Genomic DNA, 23,010 nt, shown 5'->3' on the forward strand with positions numbered 1-23,010 from the left:
CCCTGGTACCAACTGTAAACTAGCATTACCCATCCAGTGTCCATCAGCATTTAAGCACAAAGGAGGACATGTGAGATCAAACGGTCAGAAAAAAACCTCTTTAACGTAGGGCACAGAATTGGAAAAGAATGCAGATGAGTTCTCTCAATGTCTATTAGTTACATATACAAATGTGCATAAAATGTGTAAGATTTAATTTTTACATTCTGTGGAATAACCTTGTAATACAAAGAAATAAAATTACTCAAACTTTAGTAATCCCACTAATATTTTCCTTGCTAACAAACATATATAGAAGCTGTATATAACAGTCATATAGAAAAAAATGATGTAATGACACATCTTTAATTATCTCATTTATAAAACTACTTGGATGAAACTTCCAAAAATAATCGTTCAAACTCAAGGCTAATTTTTTTTTCCTGGAGATGATTTTCTCTACTATTTGGTTTAATCATTTTCAGGTTACATGAATGGATGGACAAATGGAAAATAATATAACACTAGTTTGTGCATCAAAATTTGATTAATGATAGAAGGACCAGTGTTGTTTTCACTGATGATTAAAGTGAACAAACCAAAGGAAGGCTTAAGTAATGTGTTTTTACATTAAATTGTGATCAAGGAGACCTATAATAAAGTCCATGTTCAGAAACCTCAACTGGAAAAAGAAAACTATGAAACCTTCTAATTTTTTTAAACTATATAAAAAAACTTTTATATGTAATACACATTAAATTCATGTGGATGAGAACGAGGTAAGGAAAACATTTCAATTATGAGGACTGGATTTCATCCCATACTTGAGGATCTTCATGTAAGCCTTATTCTGTTGGTTCAGACAGAAAGGCTTTTTTCACATTTTTATCAAACCTGAATGTCTAGAAACAGGAACATAGGCTTTCACAGTTTAAGAGGAGTTAAAAAGAAAACTAAGTAACAAACATCATGGATAGGAACCATAATGGAAAGTGAGAAATAGGGAGTTGACACCAAAACAGACTTTCTTCTGGTGTTTGATGTGTACCCACGGGAACCTGGCCCATCTGCACTCTCCTTGGGTGCAATCATCACGTGCTGTTGTGGTCCAGATGCATTCCTCCTGGCCTACTGCCACCCCTTCACAAGTCCCCTGCCCACAACTCTCTTCTATTTCGACTCTCCTTGTCACCACTCCTATTTTGATTCTTATCATTAAACCTTTCATGCATTATCCTAATAGAAAAAGACATTTTTCCTGACCAGCCATCTCAAACACATCCCTTATACAGTACATCTGGTGTGACAATGCGGAATAAGACTCACATGCTATCACAAAGTCATTTAGGAGATGTGGTTTCTCCATCCCTCCCACGACAGAGAGAGGGAAGGAAAAGATGCCAGGGGGCCCTCCCCACTGCTGGCCAACTCTGGAGAAACACTCAGCAGAACAGAAGAAGGCCAGGTCAAATTCCAAGACAATAATTCCAGCAGTATGAGAATATCTAAATCAACTGTGAGATATCATACTTAGGCATTATTAAAATCACTGAGATGGATCTATATGTATGAAAACAGATAAACTCCAAGACATATTGAGTGGGGAGGGAAAAAAAGTAATTTCAGAATAATAGTACAGGTTGAGCCTCCCTAATCTGAAAATCCAAAATCCACGATGTCCTAATACTTGAAATGTGTTGAGCACCCACATGATGCTCAACGGAAATTCTCATGGGAGCATTGTGGATTTTGGATTTTCAAATTAGGAATAGTCAACCAGTAAGTATAATGCAAATACTCCAAAATCTGAAACATTTCTGGTTTCAAGCATTTGGGGCAAGAGATATGCAGCCTGTGTTTACTACAATGTAAGTGTCATGTGGGCAAAGAGCTCTGGTACAGAGCACACCCTTAGGTATTTGCTGAATCTTGAATAAGTAAATTTATGAAAAAATATGCAGTTACAGTCACATAAAATAATTTTATGCTTCTATGAATATATATAAAGAAAAAACTATACATTATATATGCTAAACAGATATAGATTTATATAGTAAATCCATGTTAAAAGTATATAATCATTTATATCTTATATATAAATTGTGTAATATTGTATATATTATAAAATATCTAATATATTTATATTATATAAATATAAAGTATAGTTATACTTTTTATATATATTTTAAAGTAATGTATATATTATGTATGTATAAATAAATAAATCATACCCACAGTTATTACTGGGAAATAATCTCATACCCATGGTTATTACTGGGAAAGTAGGAGAAGCCGGGGAGACTGGGGTGAGTTGTCGAAGGAAATTTAGTGTTATTTGTAAAGTTTTAATTTTTTAAAAGGAAAACATGTGCAAGTATTACTTGTGAAAACAAAATTTAAAATTTCTGTGCTATCTTTCTTGCTCAGCTTTATGGATGCATTGCCACATGCAACAGAGAAAAATCTTAGAAAATTCTCACTCACAGGTAGGAGTTGAACAGTGAGAACTTATGGACACAGGGAGGGGAACATCACACACCGGGCCTGTTGGGGAGTGCGGGGCAGGGAGAGGGATAGCATCAGGAGAAATACCTAATGTAGATGACAGGTTGATGGGTGCAGCAAACCACCATGGCACATGTACACTTGTGTAACAAACCTGCAAATTCTGCACATGTACTCCAGAACTTAAAGTATAATTAAAAAAAAAAAGAAAATTCTTATAGTGGCTGTATATGGCAAATCTTAGGTCTGCCTTAATGATACACTCCCTAGATTTCCAATTACCAGAAAGCCAGCTGACTATGGTTGGTCCCCCTCACCCTTTTCCTGTTCTTTCTTGACCTCTAAAATAGATGGAGTTAACTCTCAGTTAAATGACAGTTGAAGGGGCCTTGGGAGCAGAGGAAGGCAAGAGGAGCAACATTTCAGAGTAGCAAAATTCATTCCCCTTCCTCCCACACTGTGCTCCTATCCTTCTTCCACTGGCTGATGCTCCTGGTCTCCAGGCCTCTAGAAAACAGGCATCTATACTGTACTGAAGTACCCACCCAAGTGTGTCATTTATCACAGCTAAAAAGGAGGTAACCAATGAAACACACTAAGGTAGAATGATGGCTATGCCTAGCTTAACCTTTTTCAGGTTACCTCCTTTATCCAAATGACACTATAACTCAGACAATTTCAAGCTGAGGGGAGAAGGAGGATATTTTGGGCAGAGTGTCCCCAGCTCCTACCATAAGCTTTTACTATTAGGCATTAGGGAAAGATGGAAAGAAGAATGTGTTAAGGAGACACCCAAAAATGGCTGTAGTGGAATCAGATGACTACTTTGCATTTGAATCTTTGGCAGGTTCAAATTGTTGACAGAGGATAACAAAGATTGTAGGAAATCCCTCTCCTTGGACACATCAGCCACCACCTAAAGCACTGTCATCTCTTGACTCCCTCCACTTGGTGAAAAATGGGATCTTAAACCTGGTGTCAATCTTCCATAAAACAAAACTATTCCACAAAAATGGCTAATTGAATGCCGAAGCAATGAGTCTGGGGATAATGAGGTCCTGTGGGTTCTATTTGCTAACGGCAGGAATTGATTATTTCACACTGCACATGTAATTAAAGTGGAGAGGAGTAATGAGCAGTGAAGTTATGAAATGAATATGATAATCAATTAGGTTTTTACTTCTACCCAAAAAAAAATTTAGAAGAGCCCATCTACTGTATATCGAAGCTAACATAATCAGTTTAACAGAGCCTGATGCATTCAGACAGAACAACAGACTGACAAATCCTGCCTATCTCCACACAGGACATTATCAAAACAATATCTTGAGCCTTGGTAGAAATATCACAAAAATACCACATTAGGCAGAACATCAACTTTTCCATTATGTCATACATAACAAATGGTTTCTGGTCCTGCTTATGTTTACAGAAGAAAGTGGGTCAAAGGAATTTACTGAGATCATAAACGGCAAGATAAATGCTGGAGCTCAGCACCCCAGTAGTTGCTAGACTTGATGGAACTAAAAATGGAAAATTAACCTATGACTCAGTAAATCAACCTTTTAGATAGTTCTGCACCACTATGTGTGGCAGGACATTCATTTAATTTAGTGCAGACTGAAAACAGCACTGTGAGATTTACTAGATGTACTAGAAAAGCATGCTAAGATGAAAGAGCTAGTATGTGCACATGCGTGTCCTGTGTATGTGTGTGCTGCATGGACTGTGTAAGCTCTGTGGTGTGTGTACATGAAAGTATGTACACACACGTTTGCACAGCTGGAACTGAAGCAATTTAGTTACTGTGTGTTATTACATCTGAGCTAAGTGATGAGAACTGCAGGCTAATGGTTAAAAAAAGGTTCAACAGATCTTTTCATGTCATATCAGTGGATTGTAAAATACTGAGGTGATATATTTTACTGAGAATTTTACTTTACTATGGGGAAAACGTCGAGCAACATATTACTTGAAATACGAAGTACTATACTACAGTCTTATAAAAAGAATATGCTGGGCGTTAGCTTATGATCACTAATATAAATTTCTACTGAAAGAAAAAGAAAAAGATGTCATGTATACATTAAAAATCCAGACAATTTTTATACATCAATTAGGCCACTGTTTGTTAATAAGACCTGAATGGGTGACATAACTGTTCCATGGCAGTTCTTGGAATGACCACTGTCTGACACTCATTGAGCTTTTGTGGGTGAGGTCATTCGTATGCTGCAAAATGTCACTCCAATCATTCAAATGGTAAATGCTTAACTTCCCGAGAAATAAAGCTCCTAAAAAGAGACAGGTAAACACATCTCAGTGGCACAACTGGAGAAGAAAATCCCATCATCCAAAAACAGAGTAGCCTTGAGTTGATGTTCATCATGCAGTGAAGATGGGAAAACTACAGTGTGAAATATTGCTATCTCTTTGTTGTATCTGTTAACTTCACAAGAGCATTTGACACCATGCACAGAACTAGCTCTGTCTGGCTGCATTGAGAAGCTCATAAACACTCTTAGGCTAGCTTGATTGCATGGTTGGTCAAGTTAGGGTGTGTGGGGGGTTACTGCAACAGAAAATAGTATATATAATACTTATATTTCAGCTTGTCAGCTTGAGGAAGCTAAGTACAGACTATTTCTGGGCAGCTGAAAAGCTTCCAATGGAACAGGCCACATTATTGATGAAAGTCTTTGTTATAAAACTTATTTCCAAAAATTACCATATACAAATGACTAGGCTCTAGAAACATACTCACGAGATACAGAGTTTATCAAGTCATGATTTCAGCCAGTACTAGGCACTGGCAATAAATATGAAGAATAAATAGGTGGATACAGTAGCACCAGGAGGACCGTACATGTAGCAACAAAATGTTCAAGGGTAATACTGCATGGCAGGTTTTCCTACAGTGTTTTACAGAGCATACGCATCCTATGAGATGTGGACAGCCATTCTGAGGCAAAAGTTTGAGAAATGTTATGTACTGTAACAGCCCTGTCTCCCTCCTGGTTCCAAAACCTGGAATTCTGCCAGTCTATGAAGGGAGATGGATGAGGAACAAAGAGTAGAAACCTGCCATGTCTGGTGCTAATATGACATGAAGATCAACTCCCCCCCACATCCCACTCCCGCAAAAAAACAAAAACAAAAAAATAAGCCAGCTGGTCTCGTGCCTGTAATTTTAGCACTTTGGGAGGCCAAGGAGAGTAGATCACCCGAGGCCAGGAGTTCAAAATCAGCCTGGCCAACATGGTGAAACCCCCATCTCTACTAAAAATACAAAAATAAGCCGGGTGTGGTGGTACCCGTCTGTAGTCCCAGTTACTCAGGAGGCTGAGGCAAGAGAATAGCTTGAACCTGGAGGCAGAGGTTGCAGTGAGCCAAGATCACACCATTGCACTCCAGCCTGGGTAACAGAGTGAGACTCCATCTCAAAATAAATAAATAAATAAAAGCCCTGCAGAGGCTATGAATGCTAATGAATCCACATAGACTCCCTCTTCCTCTTCTGGAGCAGTTTCTTAGAGACTAACTATGAATCCCTTTACCACAGCAAGATCACAAAAGAAAAGGGCCAGGAGGAGGGTTAAAGGTTAACAAAAAAGGATTCCAAGTTCAATTTGAATTTCAGATTATCAATGAATAATTTTTTGGTATAAGTGTGTCTCAAATATTGCATGGGTCACACTTACAGGAAAAAATAAAGTTAATTTTTTATCTGAAATTCAAATTGAACTGACTGTCCTCTATTTTTGTTTAATAAATCTGGCAGCTCCAACCAGAGCACACAGCCTGTCTATCAGCATCAGAACAGTGTCCAACAAAGCACACAATTCAAGATGTTTGGAGGCCCAAGATGTTTGGAGAATGGACGGTTGTGGAATCTCCAAGAAACCTCTGCTCACTAAAATGAAGTAGAATAACCAAAAGCTAAGAACTCAGCAGATTCACTGAAGCACAGCTTCAGCCTGTGTTGTATAACTAGAAATTAGGGAATCAAAGTGAGGAGCCAAATCAGACTGAAATGCAGTCAGAGCGGGTGCGGAACTATTTCTAAGCAAAGCTTTCTGGTGGAGGGAAGTTAAAAGGCAGTGAAACGGGTTACAGAGGGTTTTTCCAGCAATGTCTGATGTTCTAATCAAAAGACAAACTTCACATATGCACATATGAAGCAAGAAAGGCTTCTTGCATCCAAGGTGCCTTTTCAGTCACACCCATTCTCCCTCACACACACATAGCGGTTATAATAAATATTGATAACATAATCATAAACACAAAAACCAGCTAAACCTAACTGTCATAGGAGCAGAGTGCTAAATTCTGGTTTGGGTTGTCAGAGCAATTGATAGATGCTTTATAAAGATCATGTATTTTGCTACAAACAAAGGCGGAGTTCATCTATCGTGTTTCCAAAATACATTCCCTACTGAACGCACTGACAGAAACCATTTTCATCTTTGTTGGTGTAAATCCCAGAAAATCAAATTTGAAAAATGAAGTGCTGATGGAATTCTCAAACTCCAGGGTGAAGGCAGATGCTGTTACTCAGCATAATTATTGTCTCTCATCACAGGATGAAGTCTGATTACATTACGGTCAGAGGGAAGTAACAGTTAACATTGTCAGATAAGAGGTTTCAGCATTCTCAGCTCTGTTTGACCCAAATCAAACAGACCAGAAAAAAAATCTCGTTGATCTAACTCTATTCCTCTTGTTTGAGAATGGAGTGGCATCAGAGGAGGCCTCTGAATAGTGAAGACATATTTAGGAACTTAGAATTTAGGAAATACAACACCAATTTTATAAACATCTGACTTAGGAATGACCCATATCTTGAAGCCACAAAGCTGTTGCCACTGTTTCAGGAATAGCCTCCAAGTCAGTGCCCCCATCCCTAGGAGAGCTGCTGCAGCTTCCAGAACCAAACTGGGTTGTCAAGAGATGAGCATGTGAGGACCATGCCAACAGCCCCCCCTGAAAATTTGGGGAAGACTCTACTGGAGAGAGATTTTCCAACCTCCTCCCAAGCCTTTCTGTAAAGGACCTTGGTTCTAGCTTCCACAGGATGCTGTGATTTCAATGGGAGTGGAATAGTCCAGAAGCCAGCTGATGTCCTCCACCCCCATTCTACCACATCATCCAGGAAGAGTTCATTTCAAAGGGAATTCTCAGAAGCATATCATTAAAAAAGCAATAAGAGACTAGATCTCCTGCACTTACCAGGCCTGTACCCTCAAGGATAATCAATCTTACCATGACTTTTATCCTGTCATCTTTGGCCACCCACAAAATGCAAGACCCTCCAGGCAACTGTCATCTCATATATTATTCTCTACTTCCTTGCCCCACCTCTGTTTCATCCCACCCATTCCTCCTTCCACTGCTAGTCTCCCTGAGAACCTGTCCCACTCTGCTCTCTGGAACCCTCATTCCATTGCAGTTTAACTCTCCCACATGCTCCACATTTTCATCGCATTTTCCTTCAGCCTTTTCCCTTCACTGACATCTGACTTTCTCCTCAAAGACATTGCCTTCTCTGGAGCCCTATCAAGTGGAGGATGTTTATTTTCTCACAATGTAAATATCAGAGGGGCCAGAGGCAGTGTTAGCCTTCTTCTGGCTCCAGGGTACCATTTCAGAATCAAAAACTATTCCTCCTTTGAGATTTGCACCATTTGGTCCTACTACCCACTCTCTCCAATGATGTAACTGAAGGCTACCCTGTGTATGCAAGTTGAAAGAGTGAAAAAATCACCCAGTACCCCCAACCTGGGCTCCTGGCTCACAGTTTTCCTACCCACCTCATTTCCTGCCAATATCTTGAATGACTTCATCACCTACAAAGGAACTCCATTTAACAACTCTAAGCCTCAAAATTCCTTCATCTCCAATGATCTGTGTGACCATTTCTGTCTCCATTTCTTCACCTCCTACTCTTCAGTCTGGTACAGTGAGCTTTCTGCCTGCCCCTACACTCTCTTGAGAATGCTTTGGCAAAGGTTACTGATCACTTTCCATCCAGATCCAACAGATTCTTTGATGTTCTCATCCTACTTGACCACTCTGCAATGTCCAGTATGTGAACCACATCCATCTTGAAACTCAACCTTGAGCTTGGCTTCTGAGATCTTGTTCTCTCTCTCTCAACTCTCTTTTGCCTTTCATAGTTTTCCTTTGTGGGATCTTCTGCCTCAGCCTACTCTGTCAATATTGGAGCTCCTTAACAAGCCTTTCACCTTTTCCTCTTTTCCTCTTTTCCTGGCTACCCCTTTCCTTACGAAATGAAACTATAACTGAGGCAATTTCAAGCCTTGGACCCCCTTATCTACTCTTCTGGCTACAATAGTCAATTACACATTCATTTCTCAAATTAAGCCTTTGCTTTGAGTGCTGAAGCTATACATTTGCTAGCACAGACATTCCCATCTCATGCTCATTCTCAACATATACATAGTTCAACCAATCAACCCTCTCTCCAAACCTACTTTCCTTGGAAAACGGCATTTATATCCACTCGGAAACCTGAGAGTAATCCTAGACTATTCATCTTACCCCCATTCTAATCAGTTCTCTTTGCTACGTATCTCAAATGCTTGTCTTATCTTTCCAATCCCTACCGTGCCTGGCTTGGTTGAGGTCTTTATAATTATTTAGCTTGACTGCTGTTACAACGTCCTATCTACCTTCCCTCCAATATCCAATTTACTCTGCACATTGCTATCAGTGCTCTTTCTATTACAGAAATATGGCCATACTTCTTTTCTGTTAAAAAGCCAGAATAGCTCCCCACTGCCAAGAAAATCAAGTTCTAAATTCAAAAGCATGGCTTTTAAGCTTCTCATCAACTGGTCTCTCTTTAGCTTTGTTGCTTGCTAAACACCATCCTATCCACACAAACCCTACAATCCAGCCAAACCAAATGCTTCTGCAACATCACAGACCCTCTGTGTGTCCCACAGACACACATTTGCTAGAGACGTTCCCTCAGCCTCAAAGGGAAATAAAGAAGATTCCGTAGGCCTTTTTACTTCTCTCCCCTATTAATTCTGCCATATATATACGATTACTCTTTGAAGATGTTGTTCAACTACTACCTCTTCCAGACAGGTTTTCCTAAACCTATTTGGGAATAGCTGGCATCTACTTTCCATGTCCCAGGGTGCCCTGTACATCTGTGCGCCATAGGTGCTCTTTGAGATTGTGAGCCACTGACGCAGATACCGGGTCTCATTTACCTTCTAATCTCCAACACCTTGTACAATGTCTGGCACCTAGCTTAAATTCAATGAATTTGTACTAAACGGATTAATAGGAGCCACTGCTCCTTTAGTTAAGGATAGTTCTTTATGCTTCCCAGCGCTCCTGTAGTAAAATGTCTTATGTTCTCCACCTCATCTAAAATAGCACAGTACTGCATGTGTTTCACAGAGTAAATACATGATTGGTGAAAGAAAAATGTTTTATTTCCAAAGTTTGTGCAAGACTGTGTGTGTGTGTGCACGCGTGTGCACGTGCGCACGTGTGTTTGTGTGTAAGAGAGACAGAAACAGAGAAAGAGAAAGAAAAGAGAGGGACCTTCTGTTCCCTGACAGGGCTTGTGCTCTTGGCATCCAAAGCAGAAATGCAGTATATATTTTGACATGAAACCTAGGACAACTCTGAAAGGTCTGCCCAGCTCCAGTGCCCCTTGTTAGGTTAACTGAGGTGTTTGCCGGCTGGCAAAGTTGCAATACAGCTCATCTCCTCCTTCCTCTAAGTCCTGCTCCTGTCCTCTCATGTCCACAGGTGTTGGTTCCAGGGGCACTCCCTAATAAACATCCAGCTCAGACTTTGCTCCCTGGGGAATCCAACCTACTTATATCTGGGGAAATGTAACCTGAGCTCACAATAATCCACTGGCAAAGTAACTTGGGGATGCAGTGTTCAATTAAAATAAAAATTATCTGTGTTCTGACTCAGGCTTAGTATTTGTAATCTTTTATCCTAGAGCCAATAGATAGTGTTCCCATGCCTATAACCATGGTTAACTTTTCTGTTGCCTACAAGTAAATCACTTGGGGAATTTGTCTTCTATGATTGTTTGGTTAGGGTTCTCTACCGGACCTGAGATGAGTGCCATCTCCCCAGAAATTTTTTTTTCTTTTTTTTTTTTAGACAAGGTCTCACTTTGTCACCCAGGCTGGAGTGCAGTGGCATGATCTCGGCTCACTGCAATCTCTGCCTTCAGGGCTCAGGTGATCCTCCCACCTCAGACTCCCAAGTGGCTGGGACTACAGGCATGCATCACCATGCCTTGGCCTCCAAAAGTGCTAGGATTATGGGCAAGAGCTACTGTGCCTGGCCCCTAGAAGTATTTGAATGGAGGTTTGAAGGTATCTCTCCTTTTCGAAGAATTCATTTTCTTGGCAATACTCAACTTAGTTTATAGACACAACTGAATATAAATAGATGCCTTTTAGGCTGGGCATAGAGGCTCACACCTGTAATCCCAGCACTTTTGGAGGCCAAAACGGATGGATCACCTGAGGTCACGAATTCGAGACCATCGTGGCCAACATGGCAAAATCCTTTCTCTACTAAAAATACAAAACTTAGCCAGGCATGGTGGAGGACACCTGTAATTCCAGCTATTTGGGAGGTTAAGACAGGAGAATCCCTTGAACCCAGAAGGCTGAGGTTGCAGTGGGCCAAGATCATGCCATTGCACTCCAGCCTGGGTGACAGAGTGAGAGTCCATCTCAAAAGAAAGAAAGAAGGAAAGAAGGAAGGAAGGAAGGAAAGAAAAAAGGAAGGAAGGAAGGAAGGAAGGAAGGGAGGGAGGGAGGGAGGGAGGGAGGGAGGGAGGGAGAGACTTTTTCCTCAACCTCAGGGCAAACTGAGAAAAATGGGCATATGATTCCCCCTACAACTAGATGGGAAGATGGAAATGTTGGTCTGGGTTCTGTTTTCTCTTGGTGATTCTAGAAAAACACTTATTTGTGTTGTTAAAAATAAAAACAAGCAAGTAACACAATACAAGCAACTCTTTTTCCCTTTCAGATTCATTCCAACTAGCTATTTCTTCCTCTGTCCTCTACTCTTCACTGTCCTTGGCAGACCTCCCTTCTAGTCATTTCCCTGCCATCACTGCCTACTTGGATACCAAAGCCATGGGCTTCCTCTATATGCCCATCCCAGCTGTCACCTTGGCAATTTTAATTTCCATAGGGAATAGGTATGCATTCTACCAAGATACTTTCTGTCTCTTAGGTATGCTACATCAGGGAAATGCATCTTTGTATCCTTCTAGTTTGAATCCTCTACAAACTTAGAATCTGTGTTTTTTGTTCTGATCATACCCTTTCTCTTAAGAGTCTAGAATTGATGACTGAATGGGAAACTGTTTTGCAGAAACCCTCAACTATCCAGGCCCTTTTCTTGTTCATTTATTACACTGAATAACAGTTATATCTCCCTGTTTACAGCTCTATCTACCTGTTTATCCCTCCAACAGATTAAAAACCACCAGATTAAAATTAAAATCTCTACCAGATTAAAATTACAATCTCCCACCAGATTAAAGTTAAGATTAGGTAGATGACAGCTCCATCTACCTGTTTATCTCTCCCACCAGATTAAAAACTCCTGAGGTACTCATAGATGGCAACTTCAGGTCGAAGACCTTATGGGATCTCATCACAAAGAATACTAAATAAAACAAATATTCATACCAGAAAGCAGAAATCTGTGCACTCACTCACTCTCAAGTGTGCAGTCTCTTGCTCTCTCTCTCCCCTCACAACCCCTTCTTTGTCAGGTATCATTTATTCATTTCATCCAATCTATAGATCCTTCAAATGGAAAGGATACAAAGATGCATTTCTCTGATGTAGCACCTGGAATGAACCTAGATAACCGTTTCATCAGTACTGTGCTCTGCAGAAGTGTGATTGATCACAGAGCTACAGAGAAGTCAATGGTCCATTTACTGATTGTTCTTTAATTGCATTTATGAGGAAATGCAAAGATGAAAGTGTGGTCAGTTTCAAAAGAGAGGACAAGATGGATAGTGAGAGTTCTGAAAAGCAGAGGTAGGCATTTGTGCCTAAGGCCTACAACAAAGCAAGCTGGAAAGAACTTGAGAAACAACGTGGTATTTTATTTTTCTCTGGTTGCTTTATAAGTGAGTTTTGCCTCTATCAACTTCTCCTTGAGCTTTTCTTTTAAACCTATTGGAGTATTGGGTATATTAAGCCTTTACAAAAACAGTAGCTTTTGGTGTTGAGAGCAACTCTTTGAGCAACAGTAAAAGAAACTCAAGGAAGTGACTCAAGGTTTGAAGCAGCACCCCAGGGAAGCGCCAGCTCCCCAGTTCTCCTTCTTGTGTCTATAGCTGCATAATTAGCATCTGAGTGCCAAGAGCACTGAGAAAGCTGGGAGTAGAGGGAAGCAGAGCCTTCCCTCATGCCATGAAGACCTGCGGTGGGCTCCCTCCACTCTGTCTCCCTATGTTTCTCTCCTCTGCATTGTAATCGACCACCCTGGTCGATTGCATTTCCTAAACCACTTACTTGCTCTCCAGGCACCTCATCTCCAATATACTCCAAAAAGTTCTTTTAAAAATACCTCCCCAGAGCACAACTATCACCATAGCCCCTTCTGCTTTGGTCGTTCTCTTACAACCAAACGGAAAAAAAAAATTCCCTGTCTTGATATTAAAATTTCCATAACATGACTCTACTTATTCAATAAAGAAAAGTAAGAAATTAAAACAATATGAAAGCATACAAAGTTAAAAGAAGTTCCCATCTATTCCTTTACTCCCTCTCTCTGAGGCAACCATTCTAGCAATTTCCCACTTACTTTCTTTTAGCCTTATTTTTTCTGATTTCCTGTACACCTCCAAATCTCTGGCTAAACAAATACTCCTGTCAGCTCTACATGGGTTTCCTTGTTTCCCTGCTCCCAAGACTTTAGTCATATTATTCCTTTTTTCTAACTTTTATTTTTAGTTGTAAATTGACAAATTATCATTGTATATATTTACGAGGTACAAAGTGATGTCACGATTTATGAATTTAATGTGGTATAATTAAATAACACTAATTAACATATCCACCACTTCAAATACTTATCATTTTTGTGTGGTGAGAACATTTGAAATTTGTCAGCAATTTTGAAATGTACATTATTATTATTATATTCATTACACAGTACAATATTTCTCAAAATAAAAGACAATATTTCTCCCATCTAGTTGAGGCTTTGTACCCTTTGACCACCATCTCCACCTCTTCTCCTCCCAGCTTTTGGTAACTACCATTCTACTCTCTTCTTCTTTCAGTTCTATTGTTTTAGATTCCTCGTATAAGTGAGAACATGTGGTATTGTCTTTCTGTGCCTGGCTTATTTCAAGTAGTATAATGTTCCCCAATTCCAACCATGTCACAAATGGCAAGAAGTCCTTCTTTTTAAAGGCTGAATAGTATTGCACTATCTGTACGGTCCACATTTTCTTTATCCATTCATCTGTTGATGAACATTTAGGTTAACTCCATCACTTAGCTATTGTAAATAATGCTGCAGTGAACATGGGCATGCAGACATCCCTTTGACATCTCAATTTCAAATCTTTGGGTACTGATTTCAAATCCAGAAGTGGGATTACTGGATCATACAGGAATTCTATTTTTAGTTGTTCTAGAAACCCATATGGTTTTCCACAATAGCTGTACTAATTTCCATTCCCACCAACAGTGTACAAGGGTTCCCTTTTCTCCACATCCTCCCCATTACTTGTCATCTTTTGTCTTTTTGATAATAGTTATTCTAACAGGTGCTACCTTATTGTGGTTTAATTTGCATTTCCCTAATGATTGGCGATATTAAACATTTTTTCATATATTTGTTCACAGACTGGAAGAATTAATATTGTTAAAACGTCCATGCAACTAAAGTGATTTATAGATTCAATGTATTCTCTATCAAAATTCAAAAATTGCTTTTTACAGGAATAGAAAAAATAAATTATAAATTTCATATAGAGCCACAAAACCTCCTGAATACCCCAAGGTATCATGAGTAAAAAGAAAAAAACAGCATGGTCCCAGCATACAAATAGATTCATCGACCAATAGAACAGAATAGAGAGCTCAGAAATGAATCACACATGTAGTGTCAACTGATTTTTGACAAAGATGCCAAGAATACACAATGAGAAAAAGACAATCTTCAGTGAGTGGTGCTGGGAAAACTATACACAGAAGAACAAAATTGGATGCTTATCTTACACCATATGCAAAAATCAACTCAAAATGGACTAAAGAGTTAAACTTATCTGAAACTGCAAAATTACTAGGAGAAAAGATAGGGGGAAAACTACATGACACTCATCTGGGTAATGATTTTTTAGATTTGACCCCCAAAGTGTAGGTAACAAAGGCAAAATCAGACAAATAGGATTACATCAAAATTTAAAACTTCTGCAGAACCAAGTAAACAACAGAGTGCAGAGACAATCTATGAATTGGGAGAAAATATTCTAAGCCATACATCTGATCAGAGGCTAATATCTGAAACAGATAAGATACTTATAAGGAACTCCAACAACTCTACAGAAAGAAAACAAATAATGCAATTAAAAAAATGGGTAACCAGAGACGATCCAAGATGGCTGAATAGGAACAGTTCTGGAGTGCAGTTCCCAGCGAGAATGCAGAGGGTGAGTGATCACTGCATTTCCAAACGAGTTTTTACTGCCCACAAACCAGGAGATTCCTGGGTGGAAAGGTGCCATGAGTCTCCAGCATGGCTGTTTCAGCTGGTGCAGTGGGTCTCTGCACAAAATTTCACATAAATCTGGGCAGCCATTTCAACTGGCTCCTGGAACACCTGGGAGACAGAGTTGCCCATTCAGTTGAAAAAAAAGGGGGCTGAAAAAGGGAGCCAGGTGATCTGGCTTGGTGGGTCCCACCCCCACAAAGACCAGCAATCTGAAATGCTCTGGATTGAGAGTTTCACAGCAAGCACAGCTGGACCCATGACAGGGCAGCTCTGTGGGGGGAAGGGCGTCAGCCATTACCAAGGCAGTCCACCACTACCGAGGCAGTCCACCATTACTGAGGCAGTCCACCATTACTGAGGCAATCTGCCATTACCAAGGTAGTCTGCCATTACAGAGACAGTCCAGCATTACTGAGGCAGACTGCCATTACTGAGGCAGTTTGAACTATTCTTCTATAAACAAAACTGCAAGGAAGTTCAAACAGAAGCTGGGCAGAGCCCATGGCAGCTCAGCAACCCCTCTGCTGGCAGACTGTGACTAGTCTATCTCTTCACTGGGCAGGGCATCTCTGAAAAAAGGCAGCGGAATGGCAGGAACTTATAAATAAAGCCCCACCTTCCCGGGACAGAGCACCTGGGAAAAAAAAGGCAGTTATGAGTTTCACTGCAGCAGACTTAAATGTACCTGCCCAGCAGCTCTGAACAAAACAATGGATCTCATAGATCAGTACTTGAGCTCCTATAAGAAACAGACTGTCTCCTCAAGCAGCTCCCCAATCCAAGTATATCTAAAGAGACACCTCATAAAAGAGAGCTCAGGCTGACATTTGGCTGGTATCCTTCTGAGACAAAGATAAGAAAATAAGAAACCACCAGCAACCCTTACTGTTCTGCAGCTGCCACCAGTGATCCCCAGGCAAGCAGGATATGGAGTGGATCTCCAACAGGCCTACAGCAGAGGGGCCTGACTATAAGAAAGAAAACTAAAAAACAGAAAAAAATAACTTCATCATCAACAAAAAGGATGTCCACTCAGAGACCCCATCCAAAAAATATCAACTACAAAGATCAAAGGTAGATAAATCCACAAAGATGGGAAGAAACCAGTGCAAAAACGATAAAGATACCCAAAACCAGAATGCCTCTCCTCCTCCAAGGGATCATAACTCCTCACCAGCAAGGGAACAAGGCTGGATCGAGAATGAGTCTGATGAATGGACAGAAACAGGCTTCAGAAAGTGGGTAATAACAAACTTCTCAGAGCTAAAAGAACATGTTCTAACCCAATGCAAAGAAACTAAGAACCTTGAAAAAAGGTTCGACAAAATAATAAAGAGAATAAACAGCTTAGAGAAGAATATAAATGACTCAATGGAGCTAAAAAACACAACATGAGAACTTTGCGAAGCATACACAAGTTTCAATTGCGAAGTATACACAAGTTTCAGATCAACCAAACAGAAGAAAGGATATCAGAGACTGAAGATCAACTCAATGAAATAAAATGGGAAGGCAAGATTAGAGAAAAAAGAGTAAAAACAAATGAACAAAACCTCCAAGAAATATGGGACTATGTGAAAAGACCTAATCTACATTTGGTAGGTGTACGTGAATGTGACAGAGAGAATGAATCCAAGCTGGAAAACACTCTTCAGGATATTATCCAGGAGAACTTCCCCAATTAAGCAAGGCAGGCCAATATTCAAGTCCAGAAAATACAGAGAACACCACAAAGATATTCCTCAAGAAGAGCAACCCCAAAGCACATGATCGTCAGATTCACCAGGGTTGAAATGAAGGAGAAAATGCTAAGGGCATCCAGAGAGAAACGTCAGGTTACCCACAAAGGGAAGCCCATCAGACTCACAGCAGATCTCTTGGCAGAAACCCTACAAGCCAGAAGAGAGTAGGGGCCAATATTCAACATCCTTAAAGAAAAGAACTTTCAACCTAGAATTTCATATCCAGTGAAATTAAGCTTTATGAGTGAAGGAGAAATAAAATCCTTTACAAACAAGCAATTGCTCAGAGATTTCATCACCACCAGGCCTGCCTTGAAGAGCTCCTCAAAGAAGCACTAAACATAGAAAGGAACAAACAGTACCAGCCACTGCAAAAACATACCAAATGGTAAAGAGCATTGACACAAGAAACTGTACCAACTAACGGGCAAAACAGCCAGCTAGCATCAAAATGGCAGGATCAAATTCACACATAACATATTAACTTTAAATGTAAATGGGCTAAATGCCTCAATCAAAAGACACAGACTGGCAAATTGGATAAAAAGTCAAGACCCATTGGTGTGCTGTATCCAGGAAACACATGTCACATGCAAGGATACACATAGGCTAAAAATAAAGGGATGGAGAAGATCTACCAAGCAAATGGAGAGAGAGAAAAAAAAAGCAGGAGTTGCAATCCTACTCTTTGTTAAAATAGACTTTAAACCAACAAAGATCAAAAGAGACAAAGAAGGGCATTACATAATGGTAAAAGGATCAATGCAACAAGAAGAGCTAACAATCCTAAATATATATGCACCCAAGACAGGAGCACCCAAATACATAAAGCAAGTTCTTAATGACCTACAAAGAGACTTAGACTCCCACACAATAATAGTGGGAGACTTTAACACTCCACTGTCAGTATTACAGAGATCAACGAGACAGAAAATTAACAAGCATATCCAGGACTTGAACTCAGACCTGGACCAAGCAATCCTAATAGACATTTACAGAACTCTCCACCCCAAATCCACAGAATATACATTCTTAGCACCACATCACACCCACTCTAAAACTGACCACATAATTGGAAGTAAATTACTCCTCAGCAAATGTAAAAGAATGGAAATCATAACCAACAGTCTCTCAGACCATATTGCAATCAAATTACAACTCAGGATTAAGAAACTAACTCAGAACTGCACAACTTCATGGAAACTGAACAACTGGCTCTTGAATGATGACTACATAAAAAATGAAATGAAGTCAGAAATAAAGATGTTCTTCAAAACCAATGAGAATGAAGACACAATGTACCAGAATCTCTGGGACACATTTAAAGCAGTGTCTAGAGGAAATTTTATAGCAATAAGTGCCCACATGAAAAGCAAGGAAAGACCTACAATCAACACCCTATTGTGAAAATTGAAAGAGCTACCTGAGCAAAACCAAAAAAACTCAAAAGCTAGCAGAAGAGAAGAAAAAACTAAGATCAGAGCAGAACTGAAGGAGATAGAGACACAAAAAACCCTTCAAAAATTAGTAAATCCAGAAGATGGTTTTTTGAAAAGATCAACAAAACAGGCAGGCCGCTAGCTAGATTAATAAACAAGAAAAGAGAGAAGAATCAAATAGATACAATAAAAACAATAAAGGGGATATCACCAGATTCCACAGAAATACAAACTACCATCAGAGATTATTACAAACGACTCTATGCATATAAACCAGTAAACCTGGAAGAAATGGAATTCCTGGACAATTGCACCTTCCTACATCTAAAGCAGGAAGAAGTCGAAACCCTGAATAGACCAATAACAAGGTCTGAAGTTGAGGCAGCAATTAAGAGCCTACCAACCAAAAAACGTCCAGGTCCAGATGGGTTCATAGCCGAATTCTACCAGACATACAAAGAGGAGCTGGTACCACTGCTTCTGAAACCATTCCAAACAATCCAAAAAGACGGAATCCTTCCCAAATCATTTAATGAGACCGATATCATCCTGATAACAAAACCCAGCAGAGACTCAACAAGAAAAGAAAACTTCAGGCCAATATCCATGATGAACATAAATGCAAAAATCTTCAATAAAATACTGGCAAACTGATTGCAACGGCACATCAAAAAGCTTATCCATCACTATCAAGTAGGCTTCATACTAAGGATGCAAGGCTGGTTCAATACACACAAGTCTATAAATGTAATCCAACACATAAACAGAACCAAAGACAAAAATCACATGATTATCTCAATAGATGCAGAGAAGGTCTTCAACAAAATTCAACAGCCCTTTATGCTAAAAACTCTCAATAAACTAGGTATCGACAGAATGTATCTCAAAATAATAAAAGCTATTTATGACAAACCCACAGCCAATATCATACTGAATGGGCAAAAACTGGAAGCATTCTCTTTGAAATCTGGCACTAGACAAGGATGCCCTCTCTCACCACAACTCCTATTCAATATAGTATTGGAAGTTCTGGCCAGAGCAATCAGGAAAGAAGAAGAAATAAAGGGTATTCAATCAGGAAAGGAGGAAGTCAAACTGTCTCTATTTGCAGATGACATGGTTATCTATTTAGAAGACCCCATCATCTCAGCCAGAAACCTCCTGAGACTGATAAGCAACTTTAGCAAAGTCTCAGGGTACAAAATCAATGTGCAGAAATCACAAGCATTCCTATACACCAATAACAGACCTAAAGAGAGCCAAATCAAGAATGAACTGCCATTCACAATTGCTACAAAAAAAAAAAAATACCTGGGAATACAACTAACAAAGGATGTAAAGGATCTCTTCAAGGAGAACTACAAACCACTGCTCAAGGAAATAAGAAAGGACACAAACAGATGGAAAAACATTCCATGCTTATGGTTAGGAAGAATCAATATCATGAAAATGGCCATACTGGCCAAAGTAATTTATAGATTCAACACTATCCCCATCAAGCTACCTATGACCCTCTCACAGAACTGGAAAAAACCACCTTAAACTTCATACGGAACCAAAAGAGAGTCCGCATAGCCAAGACAATTCTAAGCAAAAAAAAAAACAAAGCTGGAGGCATCACACTACCTGACTTCAAACTACACTACAAGGCTACAGTAATCAAAACAGCATGGTACTGGTACCAAAACAGAGATATAAACCAGTGGAACAGAACAGAGGCCTCAGAGGCGATGCCACACATCTACAACCATCTGATCTTTGACAAATCTGACAAAAGTAAGCAATGAGGAAAGGATTCCCTGTTTAATAAATGGTGTTGGGAAAATTGGCTAGCCATGTGCAGAAAGCAGAAACTGGACCCCTTCCTGACACCTTACACTAAAATTAACTCCAGATGGATTAAAGACTTAAACATAAGACCTAACACCATAAAACTCTACAAGAAAACCTAGGCAAAACCATTCAGGACATTGGCATAGGCAAGGACTTCATGACTAAAACACCAAAAGCATTGACAACAAAAGTCAAAATAGACAAATGGGATCTAATTCAACTCCAGAGCTTCTGCACAGCAAAAGAAACAATCACTGGAGTGAACTCAACCAACAGAATGGGAAAAAATTTTTGCAATCTGCCGGTCTGACAAAGGGCTAATATCCAGAATCTACAAATAACTAAAACAGATTTACAAGAAACAAACAAACAAACCTATTCAAAAGTGGGCAAAGGCTATTAACAGACCCTTTTCAAAAGAAGACATATATGAGTCCAAGAAACATATGAAAAAAATATTCATCATCACTGGTCATTAGAGAAATACAAATCAAAACCACTTTGAGATACCATCTCATGCCAGTTAGAATGGCGATCATTAAAAAATCTGGAGACAGCAGATGCTGGGGAGGATGTGGAGAAATAGGATCACTTTACACTGTTCATGAGAGTGTAAATTAGTTCATCCATTGTGGAAGACAGTGTGGCAATTCCTCAAGGACCTAGAAATTCCATTTGACCCAGCAATCCCATTACTGGGTATATATCCAAAGGATTATAAATTGTTCTACTATAAAGACACATGCACATGTATGTTCATTGAGGCCCTGTTTACATTTGCAAAGACCAGGAACCAACCCCAACGCCCACTGATGATAGACTGGACAAGGAAAATGTGGCACATATACACCATGGAATACTATGCAGCCATAAAAAATGATGAGTTCACATCCTTTGTAGGGACATAGATGAATCTGGAAACCATCATTCTCAGCAAACTGATACAAGAACAGAAAATCAAACACCGCATGTTCTTACTCCTAGGTGGGTGTTGAACAATAAGAACACATGGACACAGGGAGGGGAGCATTACACACTGAGGTCTGTTGGGGGGGGATTAGGGGAGGGACAGCAGTGGGTAGGGAGTTGGGGAGGGATAACATGGGGAGAAATGCCAGACATAGGTGACAGTGATGGAGGCAGCAAACCACATTGCCATGTATGTACCTATGCAACAATCCTGCATGTACCCGGGCCTTCTGCACATGTACCCCAGACCGTAACATGCAATAATATATATATATATATATATATATATATATATATATATATATATATACACATATACACACATATATATAAAAGAAAAAAAATGGGTGACCTGATAGACATTTCTCTAAAGACATACAAATGTTCACATTATTCTTTAAGACTGGAATGTTATGAAATGTTCTTTCTTCCATCTTTGAATGTCCAAAATCTGCCCATCCTTTGAGATTTGACTTTCATGTCACCTGCTCTGAAATGCTTCTCTCAATCTACTTATTAAATCCTCCCCTTTTCCTTTGAATTCCCACAGTATTTTTTCCAGTTCCTGCTTAGAGCACTTGTTATTTTAGCCTCTGCTTTTTGGATGCAACGCCAGCCTCTACTGTTTAAATGTAAGCCCCCCAAACCAGAGACCCATTCTTCGTTCACCTTGGCATTGCCTACACGTACCCGGGCCTTTACATGTACACAGCAGGGACGCAACAAATTCTCGTGGAATAGGAAATAAGAGTTTGGAGCCTCCAGGCTACAGCTCTGGCTTTCATTTCACCTTTTAAAATGCCAGTGGCATCATCTGTGATGAGTGGGTTCTGTTGGCATCTCAAAGAGTTAAAGGAGGTGGTGAGTCATCAGGGCTTTCAGAATACTGACTGGTTCCAGGTGACTATTTAGAACAGGCAGTCGGAAAACTAAAACAGATTTTTTTTTTTAACTCAACCTTAAAACTCCTCCTATTTTAATGTGAACAATACAACTCTTTCCCAACTATGGAGCTGAACAATCCCTCTCATTATTTCAATGAAACAAAAACAGACATTTAAACTCCAAAACAACAACAAAAAGCCCCAAGCCCCTAACCTTCCTTGGCCTTGTCAGGCTGCTTGTGCAATGACTCTGCAGGGCTCTCTAGGGGACCATGAATTTGGTTTCATTTTCTAATTTGATGGGAGTTATTTTCAGTATAAAGTGGTAAAGTGGAGGTGAATGGGAGATGGAAGAAGGTTGTCAAAGGGGAGACAGTTTCACAACAGTTTCAGAAATGGTTAGATTTACTTACTTTCTGCATTAGAAGCAGTCCTGGGGACAGTTAATAGAAACTGATAACACTGACATAAGGCAGAATTACTTTCAAAACAACATACGTATTAAATTTTTTTTTGTTTTTGGTTTAGTTTATATAAGCTTCTTGTGTATAAAATAATGCAGTAATAAAAGCCTGATCAGTTCCTAAAATCTTAAACATTGCAATGAACTATTCCATTACCTGTTTCTTTGCCGCCTTGATTCATCCACAATTTTCATCCTATTTCTAGTTTTGCCAAAAAAAAAAAAAAAAAAAGAAAAATCAATCCCCAGTGAATCCCTCCCCCAAATGGTTAGATCATTATCAGTCCATTTGTGAGCCTACCTCTGTTTACATTAGTAGAACTATATCCAATGACAGTTAAAACAACTAAAAAACCCTTTCAAACAGAAGGCTCTTCTCCAAAACTTTAACCTCATTTGTACTTGGTCTTTACAAAAAAAATTTC

At 39.6% G+C, this 23,010-nt stretch overlaps 1 protein-coding gene across 10 annotated transcripts in view; it reads right to left on the reverse strand.

Annotated features, from left to right (window-relative positions):
- The window catches only part of KIF6 (kinesin family member 6), a 381,890-nt gene that overhangs the window by 178,415 nt on the left and 180,465 nt on the right, over window positions 1-23,010 (reverse strand). For 2 of the 10 annotated variants that reach the window (XM_074398004.1, XM_074398006.1), the window contains exon 2: window positions 22,743-22,787. The exons of the other annotated variants lie outside the window; for them this stretch is intronic. In XM_074398004.1, the coding sequence (XP_074254105.1) occupies window positions 22,743-22,767 (25 nt within the window). In that variant the 5' untranslated portion in view covers window positions 22,768-22,787. The remainder of the gene's footprint in view (window positions 1-22,742; window positions 22,788-23,010) is intronic. 10 annotated transcript variants of the gene reach the window in all.

The sequence above is a fragment of the Saimiri boliviensis genome, chromosome 4 (genome assembly GCF_048565385.1).
Source record: "Saimiri boliviensis isolate mSaiBol1 chromosome 4, mSaiBol1.pri, whole genome shotgun sequence".
Classification (NCBI taxonomy): domain Eukaryota; kingdom Metazoa; phylum Chordata; class Mammalia; order Primates; family Cebidae; genus Saimiri; species Saimiri boliviensis.